At 35.8% G+C, this 21,961-nt stretch overlaps 1 protein-coding gene across 2 annotated transcripts; it reads left to right on the top strand.

The window, feature by feature from the left end:
- Positions 1-1,154: 1,154 nt before the first annotated feature.
- On the top strand, positions 1,155-21,416 carry LOC129791437 (A-kinase anchor protein 1, mitochondrial). 2 transcript variants are annotated; one of them, XM_055829613.1, is made up of 5 exons: positions 1,155-1,372; positions 16,444-17,594; positions 18,753-19,140; positions 19,294-19,427; positions 19,507-21,416. In XM_055829613.1, exons 2-5 carry the CDS (start codon positions 16,464-16,466, stop codon positions 19,579-19,581), a joined length of 1,728 nt encoding a protein of 575 aa, XP_055685588.1. In that variant the 5' UTR covers positions 1,155-1,372; positions 16,444-16,463; the 3' UTR covers positions 19,582-21,416. The 2 variants fall into 2 exon arrangements, with proteins under 2 accessions (XP_055685588.1, XP_055685587.1); XM_055829612.1 differs by lacking the exon at positions 1,155-1,372 and adding an exon at positions 14,945-15,487.
- The last annotated feature ends 545 nt before the right edge of the window (positions 21,417-21,961 follow it).

The raw sequence follows: 21,961 nt of genomic DNA, 5'->3' as shown, positions 1-21,961 counted from the left end.
AATATAATGTTGTTGCTAGAATGCTTTCTCATTGGGTCATCAATAAAATGTAATGAGGATCAACACATAACAAGACCCTCATGATGCGTGATTCTTTGATAAATGAGTCTCGTGTTGACTTTTTTTTAAATGTGCTAATTACTCTGGCAAATTAGGTCAATGATTTATTCAAAAATTTCATTTTCAAGCTTTTTTACTCAAATAAAATTTAAATTGTTTTTTTTTTGAAATATTGGTAAGCTTTTATAGCAAAGAACTAAATCTCTGGCTCAAAGTTTCATCATAAACCTTATTCTTATCTATAGAAGTTTGATAACATTTGAGCTCAACTGTATTCTTCTGGACAAGCTTTATCGACTTCACCATGCCACGGGCCTTTTCTTAACACCATCTTCTGGTTCATTTGGACTTTCTCATGTACCTAATAATTGCTCCACTATCTACAAGATCTACAACAAATTTCTGTGTGATCCACATCGAAAAAATTGGTTAGATGAATCCTTTATCAGCCTAGGAAAGATTTACATTCCTTTTTTATTTAATTCCGTCGTTCTCTTGCTCATCATTCTACTTTTTCAGAAAGGAGATGTGAACAAAAAATAGAAATAATTTATTCAAGAAAGTCAGGAAGAATTAATTAGAACGATTAGAACGGTTTAAATTTTTTAAATCTTTTTGCCAAAAAAATAAGAAGTCTAAAAATCCTTTTTTCCTTAATTTCTTTATGTTTTAATAATTCCTGTATTGAAGTTCGTACCCTTCCATTATAATGAATACAGGTAATTCACGTTTTCTCCGATTAATAACTCAAAAATGTTTTTTTTTTCTTCTTTAGTTTAGAAGAAAATTTGGAAAAAGTTTACAAATGACCGTTACTTGAAACATTTTCAAAAAAAAACAGCATAATGATCTTTTTCTTCTCCTCAAATATCCAAATTTTCTCATTATATCCAAAGCCTTCTGTTTGAATATGAGAAAATTGCCCTCACGTGGAAAACTCGTGGAAAATATGAGAAAAATGCGGAAAACGATTACAAAGTGAGCGAAAACCTTCACAAATCTCGCTCAGTTGCATTGTGAAAATTGCGTCGTTTGGTGCAGAAAGTGTTAACTTGGCGTACGCGCAGTTTGCAGTGACGCCTAGCGGCAACTTTCATAAGCATTGTTTGACAACCATATTCATTGGAGCATTGGAGGTAGCACCTTTACGTGCAAACGACAGCGAATGCTTTTAACACGTGGTGAAAAGTCGTCGGAGTGAGTTTTTTGGAAAATTCCCAGCTCATTAGCGCATCAGTGAGGATAAAAAAGTGCACAAAAGATTCTCCACATCTCGAGGATATATTTGGCAATAAATTTCACCAACTGTAATGTGAGTAAATACATGAAAAATCCTTTTGAATTTTTGCGGTATGCGGTGATCATGGTGGGGTTTGTGTGGAGAATTTCACAGCATTGCAACACCCGGGGGAGCCCCATTTTTTTTCGGGTGATTTCCCCATGAAAAATATGAGAAATTAGGGCTCTATGGCCACGCAATGAGGCACATTGGGGTCTAAGGGGGGCGAGTAGTGAGGAAAAATCCTCTTTGTCTACTCGAAATGCTGCGTAAATTGGGTCACAAATGCCTGTCGCGTTTTATTTTTACAAACGCCACCCGCGAGAGATGAGAGAGAAAGGTTAGAATTTTTTTTCGGTTTTGCCTTTTCATCTCACCCACACCGCCCTCCTAACTTGGCGGCACACTTTGGCCGGCTAAAGCGAAAGTCACGGGGAAATTCCGCGTGAAAATTGCGTCAACAACGCACGGGAACTTTCCATCAAAACTTCGAGGGCGTCGACGGAAGTTCTGGGCATTGGGATGCCTTGGAGACATTCTTATTCAGGCTCATTAGAGATTTATGGGAATTTGTTTATTTGCCCACAAAGATAAGGATGATTGTTATCAATTGAGCCAAGGAGGCACGTCCTTATCACTCTGATGATAGATAAAAAGGGGATGTTTACAAAATCACCATGACGCTGCCTAGATTTAAAGAGAAACAGCTGTTCATGGAGGAACCATTGAATTTGTCCAGAAAACCTGTTTTTTAAACGAGACAATTGCCTCTATTTAAAAGTTAAAGTGTAGCTAAAGGACGTGAGAAAAGCTTCCTAGGAGTACTACTTGTATACTAACAAAGCCGGTAGGTAGCATCAGTCTCAAGCAAGGTCAATTTGGCGACTTCTTCAAAGGCATATTTTGTTAATTTTCTTAGAATCACAACTACAAAGATTGATGGGGTGTTGTTATCAGTTTCTCACCACACTTCTGCTGGCTGAGGGAGTTTGACTTGTTATCAATACTTTACTGCGGTCGGGAAGGAGTTCCTGAGAAAGCCAGTTGGTTACAACACACACGTACTGTTTAGCCTTCATTTTTGTTAACTCAACTTGCACCCTGCGGGGGCATTACGTTGTAAAAATTCTCTCTCAAACATAAATTCCTCCTTGAAAAGGGATTTATTTCTCTGTCACTTTAGGTAGATTTGTTTGAACCTTGTGCACACAAAATTAACATTTAGTATTTTCTTTAAAATACTATCTATTTATAAATTCCCCCCAAAATGCAAAACAATCTTTTTATGTCGATTTATGTTTCTGCTAATTTTGCCAATTTCCAAGAAGTAGTTTAAGCTTCAGTTGGGTGCCATTGCGTCAAAACTTTCGTCATGCTTCAAAATTTTGCGTGATTTTTGCACATTGTCTTGATTGCCATCAATGATTCTGCCCCGAAATTCTCAAATGATTATAAAATGTGTTTTTCATGCTCGCACATAAAAATTCTCATGAAAAGAGAAGAGATTGAATCACAAAATACAGAGAGTTTGTATTTGTGAAATGTCTCTCTGCTGAAGAATTCCTGCCGGAATTTCTCTTCAATCTATGCAAGACGCATTCAAATCAAGTGGACGACACCGGTGATGGACACTGGTGGATGGTCTGCATTCCAAAGACACGACCGCAACAGTGAAGGTCTCCTCAGTATTATGTGGATATTAAGAGAATAAATTTTGTTTTAATTACTCAACGTGGCATTTTATGAAATAAGTTGTTAAAAAAAATATTTTCAAAAAAAAAGAAATTTAACTTGAGGGATTTTGCTGTGAAAATTAAAGGAATTCCTCGATAGAAAAGTCAGGGGCGTAGCCAGATCTCTATTCTTTCAGGTGTTTTTAGAAAAATATTTTTTTCTTATTTGAAATGAAGTTAAAAATCGATTAAGAGCGACTTTTTTATTTTTTATTTCTCTTTGAATTTTGTCATGTAATTTTTAACTTGGAAATTCTTTTTGATCTCTAATAGATTTACCAACTTTTTGTATATTGAGACATCTTTACTTTCCCTGGTTACACCATTGTGGCTTAGAATTTTTTTGGAAATTCTTTAAACTTACAAAAATCATCTGTGAGCAACATTATGTTGCCTTCACAATGAGAAAAATTTACATTTAATTTTCAAAATTAATAATCAAATATTTGGTGATTTTAACGTGACAGTGATCCATGTATTTGCTCTGCTGTAAAACTATCTCTTGTTTACATTTTGGTTTATATTGATGATGATTCATTCGGGAAGTTTTTACACAATTGATTTGAATGCTTCATTTTGTTAGTCTGCACCACAACACAGCATCCGTTCTCGCTCTTTCTTCAATATGTTCGTTCAAGCAATCAATTAAAGTTGAAAATTTTAAAAATATTAAAATTTAATTTTTTTTTTACAAGAAACGTTCTGAAGAAATGAAAGAAATATTTTTTGATCTTACACCATAGTTAGGGTATTTATTGTAAATAAAATAAACATTTATTCACTTTTTTTCTTCAATATAAATAATAGGCACAGAGAGAAAAATTCTCCGGATTCGTTCAGGGCTCAGTGATTACCGTGTCGAGTTGAGGTATATAGTAGTGCGGTCAGTTTATCAGAATTAAACTTTTCTCTCTCTCTTCTTTTCTCTTAGTATTGAGGAACAAAGGAAGTTTTTTTTTGTTTAAATTTTATTCCTCCTCTTGCTATGGTACAAGTTCATTCTTATAAAATAAATTTTCGTGTGGCGAACCGTGAAGTGAGCGCGCAGAAATAAAAACACGAGGCAAGAAGGAGAAGAACATTAGCGAGTTTCAACTTATTCCTGGGTCAGTGTAATATGCTATATTTCTCATATTTTTTTTCTATAAAGTCTTGTTGCGGCTCTGCTGACCTGGTTTGGCTTCTGGCTTGGAAGGTAGGGATATTCTTCTTCATCTAACACTTGAAATGGGTTGCTGAGGACGATTTGCCTGAAGCTGTAAGCATTCTTCCTTGGACGTGGAAATAGCAGAGTTGCTTCATTTCGGCAGAGATTTTGTGATGCCATTGCAATTCGAATATTCAGCTGCCTCATTTTTTCTGGGCAAGACGAGTCACCAGAGCGGTGCTGTCCGTGACAGAGGATGCATTTAGGATGATTAGTAGAAACACATTCAGTTGCCAGATGGTTTCCCCAGCAGATTATGCATTTGGCGTTCACCTCCTTACAGATGGTCTTCCAGTGGCCAATTCTCCAGCATTTTTTGCATTGTTGGAGCCTTTGGATAAAGGGCTCGCAACGAATGCGGACGTAATTGATGAAAACGTGTTGAGGTGTATCCGTGCCATGGAAATGCACCTTCATTCTGTTTGTGTCAGTCATTTCCAAGTTCCCGCTGTTGTACTCTCTCCTCTTGATTCTCTCTACTTTCAGGGGTTGGAACTGGCGCGCGTCCATTCTTTCAAAAATGTCTTTTTCAGAATATTCAACGTCTATATCGAAGATAATCGCACAGCTGGCCACATAGTAAAGCGGTATATACAGTTTGTAACCTGCTTCTTTGATAGGGAGATTTTTGCACAGATCGTTCGCTGCTTTTTTGCCACTACAATGAATCACTGCACTGTTTTTACCAATCTTCACGATTTCTGAAACTATGTCTTTTTCACAATTCTTTTTAACCATTTCACCAAGAGACAAGGGACTGATGTTCTCCTTAGTACACATGACTCTAAAACCATTATATTTGACTCCCGAAAGGTACTCAAAAGACTCAAAAGTTTTTTGTGCGGGGGGGCCCCCGCCGGGCTCAGAGCCCTGCGCCATCTCAACTCAACACCAGACCCCTATCCGAGATAAGCCCTTTTTTTCACACAATTAAGAGAGAAAACTGCGATAGAAACTTCGCGTTAATTAAAAGAAAAAAGAATAAACTCTAGAACAGCGAACTGAGAATTCGGCGCGAAATTGATAGCACGACCGCACTCGCTGGACGCTATGCGAGAACCCATCAAAAACCCACAGCAATTGCACCATCCCCAAAAGCCCGAACAATAAATCCCAGAGGCACTAAACGAGTCAATCCCGAGATCGAAGATGAACAGCTCATCCAAGAGGCCATCTGTAGGGCCGACAAGGAGAGACAGATGCTAGGAAGCAATACTTCACTTGCCTCATCAACAGCCACTGAAGGAATCGCAGGAGTTTCAGTGGAACAAACACAACAAATCATAGCACAAAATAGCACAAAACCCCGCGCCACCCCACCACGAAAAATGTCACGTAGTTCCGAACATGAAACTCCAAAAGATACGAGTAATCTTCCTCTTGAACAACGATTGAAGGAAGTTCTGAATGCAGCAGATTCTCTAATTCAAGGCAAAATTCCAAACACTCCGACAACACGTACAATCAACGACAAAGATTCACTCACAGAAAATCATCAAATGGACACAGACTCATAAATAAATGGTCTTTTCAATGGTCGGATCAATTAATCTGATCCCATTGTTAAGATTATTTCGACAAAAAAGCCACAATTTTTAATCCCACTCGGGGACACGCCGCACATGGTTTGTCCTCTCATATCACCACAACTCAGCATGCACAAAAAACACATGAATCAGTGCACAACTAATACCGCTATTTTTGCTCATCAAAATACTCATCAAGTGATCGCACTCTTGCCACTCTTACACATACACACACAACCTTAATCTTTTGTATTTTAAATGCCTAATAAAACAACGATAATCCAGTACAATATTAATGGGTTCTTTAATAATCTCATTGATTTAAATTTGCTGTGTAAGGATTTCAATCCATCTATCATTGCTCTCCAAGAAACCCATTTAACAAGTAGGAACTCTCCTTCTCTCAGAGGCTACGACATTTTTTACAATAATCACCCATCTAATACTGCCAAAGGAGGCACAGCAATATTGGCTAAGGCTTCCCTAGCAGCAAAAAAATTTCCCATCGATTCTCCCCTCCAATGTACTGCTGTAGTAACCTCCATTCTGGGTAGAAAAATCACTATTTGCTCCCTTTACTTGAATCCGGCTGAAGACATCCTGCCTGCAGAAATGAATCGTCTAATGCGGCAACTTCCTGCTCCGATTTTGCTTCTGGCGGATATGAATGCCAAGAGCGGCCTTTGGGGCTCTGAGGGAGCCAATTCTAGAGGACGGACTATAGAGAGATTCATTGAGGATCATGGCTTGAACGTACTCAACGACGGTAGACTCACATACACAAGCCCAGGACATGGCTCCTCTTCTTGCATCGATGTCTCACTTTGTACACCGGGCCTTGAGTTGCTTTACAATTGGGATGTTCTGGATGATTCGTACAGCAGTGACCACTACCCCATTGTTATATCTTCCATCTTCCAACCTGCTGTAAATAGGCCAAGACAAAGATGGATCGAGGATAGAGCAGACTGGTCGAGCTTTCAAAGAGGCCTGGATGGTAGTCTAGAGGGAATTGAGTTTCTTGAGGACACTGAGGAGGCTGTGAGGGTCTTCGGAGAGGTGATAATCTCGGCGGCTAAGGCAAATATTCCAAGATCGACGAGGGCTCCACTCAAAAAGATGGTCCCATGGTGGTCCAAGTCACTGGCCAAACTGGTTTCGGAAAAAAAGAAATTGGGAAGAAAAGTGAGAAGCAAACCCACACCAGCGATTTTGGACGCTTATCGTATCAAGAGAAGCGAGGTAAAGAGAGCGGTCGCGGAGGCTAAGCAAAAGGCATGGAGGGACTATGTGGCAGATATCAGACCAGACACACCATCCAAAGATGTATGGAACAAAATAAGCCGAATTAATGGAAATCCACGTAGTGGTGCCCCAAAAGAAATTATAGGTGAGGATGGTTTTTCTTCTGACCCCAAAGTGATTGCACGTGCCCTCGCCTTGGCTTTCCGCCGTAACTCTGACGATTCCCATCTTAGCCCTGAGGACCTGTCCAAGAGAGAGGCTTTGGCCTCCCTCAGTTTCGCACCGGAGCTCCAAACGCAGGCTTCGCTCAACTCCAAGTTTTCTTTTAGAGAACTAGAAAAAGCTCTTCACTCAGCTAAGGGAAAGTCTTGCGGGCCAGATGACATTTCCTACAACATGCTCAAAAAACTACCAATCCCCGAAAAAAAGAAGTTGCTGTTTCTTTTCAACAGAGTATTCTTGGAGGGAAGGCTTCCTAAGGAATGGAAAAACGCCATTGTCGTCCCGATTCTGAAACCTGGAAAATCTCCCCTAGATCCGAGCAGCTATCGGCCAATATCGCTCCTGAGCTGTGTTGGCAAGGTTCTAGAAAAGATGGTGGCAGATAGGCTCATGTGGTGGCTGGAAAGGTACAAGCTGTTGCCCTCCAACCAATCAGGCTTTCGGAAAAATAAGTCCACATCCGATAACCTGGCGTATCTCCAGCATTTCGTGGCGGATGCGGTGAACAGAGGGGATCATGTCTACTGCGTTAGTTTCGACATTGAGAAGGCTTACGAAAGACTGTGGAGGGTGATCATCTTGAATCAGCTGAAAATGTGGGGCATCAGTGGAGAAATTCTCTTATATATCAGCAACTTTTTGTCTGATAGAGAGTTCATGGTGGCAGTTGGATCCGCAGTCTCGGAGCCACTTACCCAGGTTAATGGAGTCCCAACGGGAAGCGTACTAAGCGTTCCTCTTTTCTTGGTCGCCATGAGTGGAGTCTCTCATTCCCTCTCCTTTTGTAAGGTGGAGCATCTTTTGTACGCAGATGATCTTGTGATTTTTGCCAGCTCGAGGGATGGCAGCTCCAAAATAGAAGTGCAAAGAGCGATCAGGTGCCTGGAGAGATGGTCTAAGGACTTCGGTTTTAATTTCTCAGCGCAGAAAACAAAAGCAATTCACTTCTGTCGACATCAACCCTGTTTAGCCCCTCCCAGTTTCACCATCTACAACTCGCCGATTGCAGTTGAGGAGACCATCAAGATCCTTGGGATTATCTTTGACAACAAACTGTCTTTCAAACAACATGTCACTGACCTAAAAACCAAATGTGCCAAAAGGGTACAGATAATTAAGACATTGGCCAACACGTCATGGGGCGCTGACAGATCACAGCTGCTTAAAGTATCACTTGCGGTGGTGGGAGGAAAATATGACTACGGAGTCCAAGCCTACGGAACTGCATCAGTTTCCACACTGAACAAACTCAACGGTCCCTATAATGCTGCAATTCGCCTTTCAATCGGGGCATTTAAATCCTCACCTATAGAGAGTGTCTTTGCTGAAGCTAATTTGCCGAGCCTAGAGGAAAGAAGAAACCTGCAAATCGTGCGATGGGCAAACAAGGTCAGGGCCGACTCTTCCCATTTGTTGCATAAAGTGGTTATTGGTAGAAAGCTCGCAAAAAGTAGAAGAATCACCTCTATTGTTGATCACTACCTTCATAGGACACATGAATACAAAGTTCCCCAAATGACCGTGCTCCGTAGGGCTTTCCCCAACAATCCTCCATGGAATTTTAATGAGTCCTCAGTGGATACATCTCTTAGCTTCTACAAAAAGAGAGACACCAACCCCTTTGAGTATCGAGGGATGGTCCTGGAAAAACTGGAAAACATGCAGGGAAGCGTTCTTTTCTACACCGATGGAACTAAGCAAACCGGCGGTACGGGTTATGGAGTGTTCAGGGTGTCCCCTGAGTTAAGATTGGCGAAGAAGTTGAGAGGGGAGGCGTCGGTTTTTTCGGCGGAGGCCTCCGCGATTTTGCACGCTCTACGTCTGAGCATGGAGAACTCGGACCATAGAGTTGTTTTCACAGACAGTCTATCTGTCTGTAACGCTGTGCTTGGTTTTGACTCTCGATCCTCTTTCATTACCAACATCAGAGACCTCTTGATAAAAAACCCGCAGTATAGAATCGTTTGGATCCCAGGGCATTCTGGCATCCCGGGCAACGAGACAGCAGATGAATTGGCCAATTCCTCCATAAGCAGGTGCCTTCTGGATGACCCCAGGATATCCCTTGAGGATGTCCAACGTGAGTCCAAGTCCCTGTGGCGGGAGAAAAGGCGCGAGACGTGGAAGAGCGTCTCCTGTGAAAACAAACTGAGAGATATTTGCGCCGATCCATTCTCCCTTGCTCACCCCAGCCACCTTACTAGAAGAGAGCAGTGCATTCTCACTCGTTTAAGAATAGGGCACACGCGAGAAACCCACGGGTACCTTATGGAGGGAAGTATCCGTCCCCCAAAGTGCGATGAGTGTGCGGGCAATAAGACCATTACGGTCAAACACTTGCTTGAGGAGTGCGTCAGGTTTTCTGACGTTAGAAGTAGCCTCGGCGGCATTTTAATTGACTTTATCGGTGATAAGAGTGATGAGAACAGTATAAAAAAAGTGTTGTTATTTGTGGAGAAGAGTGGACTAAAGACTAAAATTTAAAAATCTCTAAACCATTGACTTTTGTACTCAATACCATTCGGGGGGCCCCGAAATTTCACCAAACAGCGCATATAGCCCTAGATGTTGCGCGCTGTGAAAAGTGCCCATAGTGATGATATAAAGTCTTGTATACAAACCAATTTACCAAGGTTTTCAGTGATTTAGAACATATTTTTGCTCTGTTTCCTTCTTTCATCCCGCACCAAATTGTCTTCCTTTTGGCTCAAGGATGGGGGGTGTTGATGATATTATTTTTTTTATTTGATATTAATTATTTTTTGGCGGTATTTTATGTGATTTTCCTTGTAGTAGGTGGGTGGATGAAGAGAGAGAGAGATGTTGAAGGGGTACCTATACTTGAAATGTTTCTTACAATTTCTTACGACAAGTTCAACGTAGTTGAGTTGTCCAGAAATTTTTATAACCACTTTGCTGGCTATAATCGCGAGTCTTTTGAGTGTGAGATTACTTAACAAGTGTTGTGAATGAAGTGGCATAGTGCTCAAGAAAGAGACGAATGGTTTGATGAATGAGAGAAAAAAATAACAACGTTCAGGCGGGAAAAAAACGTGCAACGTGGATACTTTTTTTCAAACATATCAAGCCTTTCCCACATATATATGTATGTATGAGATATAAATTCGTTTAAAAATTCTACCACAATTTATTGGTGCTTGTGTATTATATACTTTATAGGAGAGAAGGAACATTGAGGGAAAAAAAACCCATCGCGACACACAGTGTAAAAGTTGCCGTCGATGGGGAAAACATTTTTCGATGGCAACATTATCGGTGTGACTTTTAAACCTATGCCGAGTCCTCTTAATCTCCAACCGGCGCGAAAATGTGAGCAACGTGTTTTGGTAGAAAATTCCATAGCTGCATTACATATTTTATATACATACTCTCTAGACCTAGAAAGAGAGAGAGAGAGAAAATTATCACAAGCTCTATAGCTCTAAATCTTGGTTGAATTTTATGTACATTAGGTGTACTTGAAGTCTGTACCAAATTGAGTCTCCTCAATACTAAAGTAGAAAAAGAAGGTATGAAGAATCAAAAGAAAAAAAAAAAACTCCCATCAATTTGGGAGAGATTAAAAGCCCAAAAAGTTCATTTTCTCGATGAATTATAATGATCACGCGCTTTTGTGGATAGGCTCGTGTCGACACGGGGAAATGATGTCGTGTTACATTTTGCATAAAAAGAAAAATTTTTAAAACGTGGAACAAAAGCACCCAATTTATGCTGTGGTTTTTACAATACCAAGTCAATCAATGGCTGGTAAGGTGAAACCGGTTAATTTCCGGCTCTTTAAATGTTAAAAAAATATATCTTGGGGGTACATTTTAAAGATCACAATTAATATCAAGTGTGTGTAGACGACGTTTTGGTATTTTACGTTTTCGCAGAAGAGAAAGAAGATTTTTTGTTGTGATTATTGCTTTTTAATTGCAGAAGAAAAAGAGAGAATTATTCTGATCTTTACTTCTCATGCATTATAAACATTTAATTCGACCCCTTCATCAGGCCATCAAAATGTTTTAATTAACATACTTTGAGGGAACTGATGAAGGAGAAAAAAAGATTCAAAATCAACAAAGAAAATCACATCTTTACTCCTAAAAATTCAGCTAGCGTAAAATATACGAATGAGATCTACTTCTTGTAATTTATTCCGTCGTTTTATTTATTTTTTGCATAATTTAAATGTTTTTTTCTTTGGTTCTAACTATCCGATTTCGATGAACTTGAACTCAATTAATGAATAATTTGATTTTCTTTTAAATAATAATTTTAATAAGAAAAATAAAATTATTTGCAACCATTTCATGTTTAATAACCAAAAAAAAAAAATAAATAAATTTCATGTCATTCATTTATTTTCTTCTTCACATTACCATTGAATTATGAAAAGAAATGAACATTATCCTATGAATAGCAATCTTCTTCATTTTCTATCACACACAGACACACAGTTCGCTGTCTGTTTCTGGTGTACCACCTTATGCGAGAAATTTATACGTGAACCATTGCTATAATTAGGAGGAGAACAGCACCACAGATGAAAATAAATAAAAGTAGGAAGAAAAAAAAAGATTAGAAATATTGCTAAATGCTACACCCCGTGAGTAATATCATGTGATTGCGGATATATCGCGCGCTCGGGGATCGGCTAAATGGACACAAAAGAGTAACAAGATCGTCAGTGGGGTGATTGGCACAAAAAAAATGGTCCAGTGAAAGGTGTTTGAATAATGTAAAAGAAGAAAAATGAAGATACGAATACGTGGAATCACCAAAAATGCCACGCTGAATTTTTCGCGATGTGCTTTTCGCATAAGAGAGACCACATTCGATACTACATGATTTTTTTGCGATAAGAAAAATGTCTTGAAAATATCATTCAATTGGCGTTTAATTTGATCATTTAATTTTTGGTGAAGATTGCAAAGAAATTAATCAGATAGAAATAGTCTTTTTGTGATAATTTTGGGGATGAAAAAGAAAGAAAATTAAATTATTCATGTATTGAGTTCAAGTTCATCGAAATCGGACAATTAGAACCGGAGATCTAGGCTATTAAATATTTTAAAAAAATACAAATAAAAATAAACATCATGGCGGAATAAATCAGTTTGGGATTCCCATGTCTATAATTTTATAGCATGACTTTTTTTTATAGCAAATATATAGATTTTTTTCAGCAAGTAAATCACATTCGAATCCTTTTTTCAAATACATACCTACTGTTGAAAAATAGTGATAATGAAGAAGGTGATTGTAAAAATATTTTGATAAGGGCGACAAATTGACGTAATTTCCTTCACAATCATATATGAATTCAAGTACGTTTTTTTGATGATTATACTTCTTTTTCATTTGAAATATTTATGGAATGTTGATATAACTTCTTTTTTCGCATAAGCGCACAAATTTTTATATTTGATTTCATTGCCAGACACTACGAAATATTTTTGCAATAAAATACCGCGGAATTAGCAATTTTTGCTACCTCTGCAGATATGTGGGTAATTCAAAAGTTCAGTTGTATAATTACTACTACATATGTATATACCCACTTCTTAAAAAAAAGAAAAAGAAATTATGAGAATTCATTGAGAATTATGGAACATATACGCTTAATGAGAAATTGGAGAATAAATCCGTCTATACTGATGCCAAATAAGCAGTAAAGTTTGATGATTGATAAATGATATTTCATTTATCACTTTATCTACTTCTTATTTCTTTTCAAAGTATTTCAATGAATTTGAAATTTTATTGATTGAATATTCGAGTTGAAAAAATGCGACTCTCTTACCTTGAGAAGTCACAATATGGGGGTCATTAAGGGGAAAATGCAAAATATATTAAATTAATTAACTGATAGCTGAATATTGTGATTTTTTTTTACTCCATAATATCAGCATCAGTGAGATATTTTGCCCAAAAACACACATTTTTGGCAATTTATTAGTTTTGCCGGTATTTTCTCCAGAATATTATGCAATCTTCCTCTCGACACATAATTTACATCTTAATATATAGATACAATTGTCTGGGAAAAAGTTCCACATACATACATAATATATAGAGAAACATTGGAATCCTCTCAGGTATAGAGGGAGAGAGCAGCATGAATTTGGGAAGAAGAAAATGCAAAAGAGAATTGGTTTATGTAGGTATATATCTACCTACCTACCTATGTATATAATTTAAACTTGAAGAGGGTCAGAAAAAAATCTTGCAACTGTGTGTGAAAGGTTTTTTTACAAGAAGAAAGAGCAACAAAACTATCTCCCGGATGAAGATCATGCGAAATGCCAGAAATTGTCTTTTCGGTAACATTACAAAGTAATGCTCTAAAAGGGAGGAGCAAGGAGAGGATTGATGAATAAGTATACCACACCATAGAATTTCTGTTTTAAATGAGGATGTTTTGGTAAAGAATTTGCAACACTTGCTAGGAAAATTTCTCTTATATTCTTCTTCTTTTACAAAGTAGAAGAGAGACAGAGATGACTTGAGAATATCACAATGTTTCTAGGAAAATAATATGTATACAAAATTGTGTGTGAAAAAATTGGTGGTACCAACTTATTCTATATAGCATTAACTCTGTATATAATGAATATTTGTTTAGAAAATATATATTGTTCAAAAATTGGAACTATACCTAACTAAAAAGAACCAATTCAAGCTTAAAATTGTGAGAGTATTGCTGTTTAACCTTCATATGTGTCCATTTGCTTGAATGTACTATGTGTGAGTTTCTTATACAATTTCAATGTATTCTATGAGGGGGATATTCATTTGAAAAATACGTGTACATAAATTATTATTTTAACTTCATTCAAGAGCATTCAAGTTATTTTCCATTACAGTAAGGCTTCGTATGAGTACAAGTTCATTGAGCAAACAACTAAAGCTTTCAGACAAAATATAGTCTCACAAGAAAGTCAAAAAGTTAGGTAATTACCGTAATTACATTAAAATCGTATAATTTTTGAATTATATCCATTTTTCCATGATTCAATGGAAATCTTGGACTAACATAGAATATAAAAAAAATCACATCCGGAACGAATATTGCTTGGAAAATTGGATAAAATTTGTAAATTTTCCGTATGATATTTTATACGTTAATTGAGAATGAGTTAAACGAGGCTTTGCTGTATGATTTCAACCGCAAAGTCCTGACTTCCTCCCCGGAAGTGTTTAATTGACGAAAATTACCTTTTTTATGGCCTAGATTTTTTTTGTATCTGAATTACTTATCAAATATCTAAACAAAAAGATCTTTTTTGTTAGACAAAAAAAACTGTCCTGAATAAAAAACCTATAAAATTTTTGCATCTTCCCCTATTTAGAGAATAAATGCAACAGAGTCAACACTGTGGAAAAAAATAATTATGTTTAATTAGGATATTTAAAAAAAAAAAACTTCTCTTTTTTGTGATATTTTACGACCTGCACAGAATTTATGGTGTTAAACATGATGTCTTCTTCCTATATTTGACATCCACCAGGTGTCTGCTAAATTTTCATTAAAGAACTTTTGAGGGTCCTTCCTGAAAGTTCTGTCCTGTAAAAAAAAATGACTCAAATTTTGCAATAAAAAAATCAACATAATTTATGGGAAATTATTTTACAAAATGCTTCGCCCCTTGTTGCTCGAGGAGCGGCTCCAAAGAAGAAAATCAGCGTGTGGAGTCACACTAGTTGGTGGTTATTCATTGAGCCGGTCGGAGCCGGTAGAGTTGGCAGAGAGTACGAGAGAGAAATAAGAAGAAAAAAAAAGTGATCAGCTTTTCTCAATTATATATAATTCAAGTATTTTACCTTTTTAATTAACATTCTAAAAAAAAAGTATTGATATCAAAATTCTGAGTCTTGCAAGGAGAAAAGTTCCGATGATTTTGTGTTTAGTAGTCTGACGTGGTCTTGTGAAAACGTGAACACCACATTGGAGATTTTTCAAAGTGAAAGGACACAAAAGTACTTTTCCACATTCAAGAAAGTTGATTTGAGGAATTTATCAAAAGAAATTCCTATTTGAGAGACATTTAGTGTATTTGTTGGTGGTTAAATTGTAATTTTTTGGAGATTTTGGTGGGATTTTGGTGGAATTTAATCGTCAAATTGGAAGGAACTTCACGAAATTTCTGTACACGTGGTCAATATTGAGCAGGCAACAAGCAAAATCATCATCATGGCAGCTGGGGCTGTAAGTCGTGTTTCTCACAGCAATACCAACAGCGAATGTAGTTGGGTTCTCTCTCAATCTGTGTGTGGGTTCTCTCTTTGATTTGCCGAGGGGGGAAACTTTTTTTTTTGGTGTGAATTAAAATAAGTTGTGTTGGGGAGGAATTCCATCATAATTAATTGTGAATTTTTAATGCGCGAAATATACGAGAAATTGTATAATGTATTGAAATTAAAATCAAAAAATTAAAGCTAAAATGCGGCATGGAGGTGTAATTTTTATTTTTTTTACTTTAATCTCTTTCAATTAATAATCTCAAAGTATTTTTTTTATTTATTTGCCGCGTCTGTAAGAAAATTGTCCATTGCGGTTCATTGCGGTTGACGATTAAAGAGAGATTGGATTATTATATTACCTACCTATTTTTTAAAATTACTTTTATTGCCAACAACGTAAAATAAGCTACTGGAATGTAGCAAATTATTACTTTTTTTTACGAAAAAAAAATTATGTACTCGTCACTGGACAGAGAGTATTCGAGAAATGAGAAGGAGAAAAATTACGAACCTTATCAAAATTGTGTTGATTTCATTATCGCTTTCTCGCAACTTTGTCATCAAGACTATATATATTTTATTGCTTGAAATATTGTATGTTGATTATATACTATTTATGAGTTTTTTTTTAACACATAATAATTAATCAATATGATGAAAACGTGCTGGAAAATGTTGATTTACTTATTTCGCATTAAATTATTTTCCTAATATTTTTTAATGTTTTTTTTGGGAGAATTTTGATTAATTTTCTACTCTTTTTAAGAAAACAACAATAAATTCTCTTCCTTCCACCCACACAATGTTATTTTTTTTAAATTTAATTCCTCCTTATTTGTGTGAAGAAGAAGTTTCAACCGGATATGCATCTCATGTTGGCTTTCGCCTGCATTTTCATTTTTCTTTATTAATTTTTTGCAGAATCATCAATCTGGCACGATATGGTAGCTATTCGACCAATAGTTGTTCTGTCTACGCTGACACTTTTGCTCGGTTTAACGTGGTTCCGGCGCAAAAAACGCATAAACTCTGACACAGGTGAAAAATCATCTGATTCGGGTGCAATCTCAGATGAGGGTGGTAGTAAGCACGAGGATTTGGTGACGTTGCGCAATTTAAATTCGCGACCGGCACAGAGTGCATCTGTTTGCATTGCTAACGGCAACACCCACATTACCCCGTCAAAATTAGCCAAATCGGCACCAATTGATATTGTACCGAACGGTAGGAGTCCCCCATTGGCGATTGGGCGCAAGAGTGTGGGGGCTGTTGATAATAATCCCAATAAGATTGATGCTGATGTACTCAATGCAAAGATAAGGGATAGTGAATTGAAGACATTGGCATCCATTGAGGAGCAGGAGGATCTCGATTTGGGGTCACCAATTGATTTACCGGGGTCATTTGAACGGAGACCCTTTAATTTTCACAAAACCATCGTGAATGTGGCTGAGGAGGAGCCAGTTGTCATTAAAGCGACAATGATTGCAAAAGTATCGCCCAAAGACGATTTTCTTGAGCCACCAAAGTATGTTAATACAGAAGAAATGATGACGGCAACAAAGAAGAGTCCCGAAGTTGCAGCCGGGTCATCGTCGTCATGTGCAACGACATGCCGGCAAATGCCAATGGAGAATGGGGGGAAGCACGATGAGGGGCAGGATGGGCAGAATCATCCACCACCACCAATCTCAAGTCCACCGTTAAGTTTGTGCAGCAATCACTCTCTGGACTCGGGTAAGGGGTCCAGCCCACCGTATTCCGAGGGTGCCCCAGCAAATTGCTGTGAATTCCTCCTGCCAGCCGTAATGATTGGGCAGATGATTGGGCGCAAGGGGTCGGTTATACAGCATTTGAAGAAGACTACTGGTGCCACTGTGGTGATTCGACGTCATCCCGATACGACAAAGTTCAAAATTTGCGTCGTTGAGGGAACTGAGGCTGAAATTGATAAAGCACTTACGGAAATAAGGAGGATGTTTCCACTGGAGAGGTATCCTAAATTCACAATGGAGAAAATTCAATATTCTCTCCCAAGTCCAATGCAATCGATGGATCCGGCATTCATTAATGTAAGTTAATTTATTAGTTCTGTCTTTTAAAACACTTTTAGTCAAGTTGAAGCTTTTATAACTCATCTGTTGGCAAAAATTTTTGAAATTTCAACATTCAAATTACAAAAATATACAATCAAACACGTTAATTTTAAATTTTTCACTGTACGTTGGTAATTTGAGGAAAATCCACGTGTTTTTATGCTTTTTGTTTGCCAAAGCAATAAATATTTGCGTCACAATAAAATCTATATAGGTATTTAAATAAAATCGTGTCGATTTTTGTGATTAAAGGTGAAGAGCAGATGTATTTCGAAATATTTCATAACATTTTTCCTATACGCTCAACAATTTTCATTTTCTTATTATTTTCTCAATAACATTGATACCATTTTTAGCAGTTGAATAAATTCCAATTAATTTTACACGCGATAATACGACAACGACGTTATCATACACACATATTTGAAGTTTATTTGATAAGTAACGTCATAGAATTTCTGGAAAGTAGGTAATATTCCTGGTTTTTTTTTTTATTCTTTATATTTTGCAAAGTGGGACAATTTAAAAAAGTGAAATTGGAACAAACACTTGACGTCTTTGGGTGGGAAATTTCGTTGTTATCTGGTGTAGAGAACAAAATTTATCATTTGGGAAATACCTGTTGAAATGCTATTTTATTAATACTTAATGATGCCTATTTAATGCTCTTTGAGTGGGGTTTTCGTGGATTTTTTTTGTTGGAATTTGAGTAATTTACAATAGCTCAGATTATATAATACATAGTTTTCAATTTAATCAGCAATAAGCGTCTTTTAATTATTTTTCCGTAGGCAAATTTTATGTTTGCAAAGGTTTTATTTTCTTTATATAAAAAAGGAGAAAATAAAGTATTTTCTTTTATTTCAAAAATTTTGAACAATTCGTTAAAGTTTTTGTGAAGAAATTATTCACAATAAGTAAGTATTATTCACGACTCTAAACTACTGGGTAATTAAGAAAGAGAGAAATATACTTAGAAGAAGAAAAATAATAGAAGTGAAGAGTATTGATTGAATTCGTGACAAATTATGTATTTTTTGCATTCTGAATTGTATATAATAATGTGATTTTATTTCACCAATTCCCTCCGCCTACATCACGCCCCCGTTGCTGCTGCTGCTGCGCGCTGTGTAGTTGCAACTAATTGAGGGGATTAACAATGACGTGGTTGTCAGCTCAATCCTCGATGGGGGTCACATTTTTGTGCAGCAACCCCTTCATCCGTCGTATCCATCGTTGAATAATCTGAATCAGCTGATGTATCAGAATTATTCGTCAAATCAATCACCAATGTTGGAGAATCCCACGGAGAATTCCGTGTGCGTTGCATGCGTGCAGAATATGTGGTACCGCGTGGTGGTGCTCACGTACAATGATGAAACCAAAATGACTCTAGTAAAATACTTGGACTATGGCGGTTTCGGTAGTCACCAATCTGCGGATTTGCGACAAATTCGCCATGACTTCATGAATGTCCCATTTCAAGCGATCGAGTGCACGCTGTCAAACATCAAGCCAACCGGTGAGTCACCTTTTCAGCTTAATTTAAACTATACCTAATGTTCAGAATATTTTTTGTTTAAGCTCTTTGAATCATTTTCTTTGCGTTTCTGTGAGAAAGATCTTTTAGCAAAAATTAAATTTAAATAAAAAAATCTTTCTTCATGTCTTTTAGGCGCGGAATGGTCTCCAATGGCAGCTGAAGTCCTGCAAAGTCTCACAACTGGTATGGTTCTCCAGGCTCAAGTTGCAGGTTATACACCTGAAGGCCTTCCAGAGGTCTACCTCTATGCCAATTATGGCCCAGATGTGAGTAGAAGTTGTTTTTTCTTATTCTATTTTTTTTTTAAATCAATTTCCAAATGTTTTTATATTTTCTTCTGCATAGAACATTGTGTTTCTAAATCGGGAACTAGTTGCTCGTGGTTTGGCGGAATGGGTTGAGGAGGATACGGTGGCGTAAAAGGAAATAATAATAAAGAAAAAAAATATGTTTGAATAATGACTGCCTAGGGGTTATATAGGAGCAAATGAAAATGCAAGTAAAAAAAAAAAACATTTATGATTTTAATCATAATTGAGTGATATATGACATAATATTCATCCTAAAAATTAATGAAGAAAAAAAAATGAGAAAGATATTTAATAATAGAAATTCGAAGAGTGCGAGAGAAAAGATTTATTTCAATTTTCTTCTAATGGAATGATTGATTTCACATTTTTTCACATTTTTGTTTTTATCATTAATTTATCATTTTTTGCACACTATTAAATACTGATAAAAATATCATTTATTTTTCTTTTTAAAAAGAATAATTCTTTTAAAATTCATTTGACTAGTTTGAAAAGATGATGATGAAAAACAAAACATAGTGTGAATATCTTAAGCTGTTGAAAATCTTTAAAAAAAAAAGAATAATTTTCTTCTGTAAATGTTAATTTTGTGAATTTTGTGGTTTTTTTTTCTTATTTTCATTTATTCGTTGTACATACTACTCAAATTTTAATGAAGTCTTTAGACCCATTTTTTTAATTTAGAAAAAAAAAGAATAAATTCAGCATAATGTAGAGATGCTAAAAAACACGATAAAGAGTAGAAAGGATATAGGATAGATGGAGAAAAAAAGTATATAAAGAATTGAATTATTATATCTATTAAAAAATATATAACAATGAATTTTTAATAAAAAAGAAATACGAAATAGTGAATTTATTATTATATAAAAGGATAAAATCATTTTTGAATCAATTTTATAAATTTATGAGTGTCTCATTATTATCTCATTTATTTCTCTTTAGCAATTTATTAATTAATTAACTAGTTTTTTTATTATATAATATTGAAATAAATATATATTTTGAATGGTTAAATCAGCCCATAAATAAATCATTCTTAATTGATGTATCATACACGATGAAAAAAAAATAGGTAGAACAGTACAAATCCTGATTTATGTTAAGATTTATTAAAGGAAAATCATAAAATTTAATGAAAATGATTAATTTCTCTGACTTGATAGATTGACTTCTTTAAGTAAAAATTTATTATTTTATATATTGAAAATTAAATGTTTTTTTTTTCAATTTTTTTGTGAATTCTAAAATGAATTTCTTATTGTCACCGAATGCAGTTTTGTTTGCTTTTTAACTTTGAAATTTTTTTTATTCTTATATAAATCGAAATTTTGATTAAATCAACGCAAAAAAATGGCTCAGTATTTAAATGTGAATTCATGAATTTTTTTAATTGGCAAAATATTTTTTTTTCTTGAAGATGAATAAGATTTGCAAAAGAAGGGAGAAAAAAAAGAGAGAGAAAAGGCAAATAATTGAGTAAAGCAAACGCTTAAAACTATTTCACTGTGTATAGTATATTTTTGATAAGTGAATAAGAAGATAAAAAAAAGAATATAGAAATGAAAATAGATTTTGTACATTTTATAAATTTCAAATTGTTCACATTGAGGTGTTTTGTCTAATCAATTTTTACCAATTAATTATAAAAAAAATTAAAATAACAAATTCATCGATCCTTTTTGCAATTTGTAGGAAATTTTAACGTTTTTCTTTTTCATGATGAATTTTTAATATATTTTTTATTCCCAAATGCATGAATGTACATAGAAATTGGTGAAGAAAAAATCGTAAGATTTGCATATTATATATATTTGGTTTTAAGATGATTTTCCTCTGCAAGAAATCCTATTACTTTGTACATATAAAAAAACAGGAGAAACTTCAATTGAAGAATCAAGCTACAATGAACAAGTAAATAAATAAATCTTAAACAACCATTAATTAATTGTTTTTATCTTATTCTAAATAACTGATAAGAACCCACAGAAACAAAAATTTCAAGAAAAGAAAAGAAAAAATCCCTAACAGATTAAAAGATTCACGAAGAAACTCCAGGAAGAAACTCCCGGGATGTCCACACATCGATGCTTGGGTTGCCGGAAGATGCTCCCTTTTTATAAATAAAAAAATATTAAGGAATTTTACTTAACATCTCTTTGTATTTGAAGCACATGGCGAAGACAAACATAGGGGCTCCTTTCAACAAGCTCCCCATTCTTAATCCCATTTTACGACACCCCAAGCAGTGTTTTGTAGACTTTCCGGAAGTTATTTCCTGACACTTCAGCGATCAGTCAACAGTCACTTTCAAATGAAAATCAAAAGCCATTCTAACCGATTTTAATCGATGTATCTGAAACCGCATCCGCCGCAAGAAATTATTCGGCGTAGTTGATGCGATTAGCTAGCGTCCTTTACTTTTTTGTAAAACTATTTTTTTTAATTAATTTTAATTTGATTAGGTAAATTAAAATTTCTCTTTATAA

This window comes from Lutzomyia longipalpis, chromosome 2, assembly GCF_024334085.1.
Source record: "Lutzomyia longipalpis isolate SR_M1_2022 chromosome 2, ASM2433408v1".
Taxonomy (NCBI): domain Eukaryota; kingdom Metazoa; phylum Arthropoda; class Insecta; order Diptera; family Psychodidae; genus Lutzomyia; species Lutzomyia longipalpis.
Note: the sequence above shows the minus strand (reverse complement) of the source record. Positions and strands in the feature narration are given on the sequence as shown.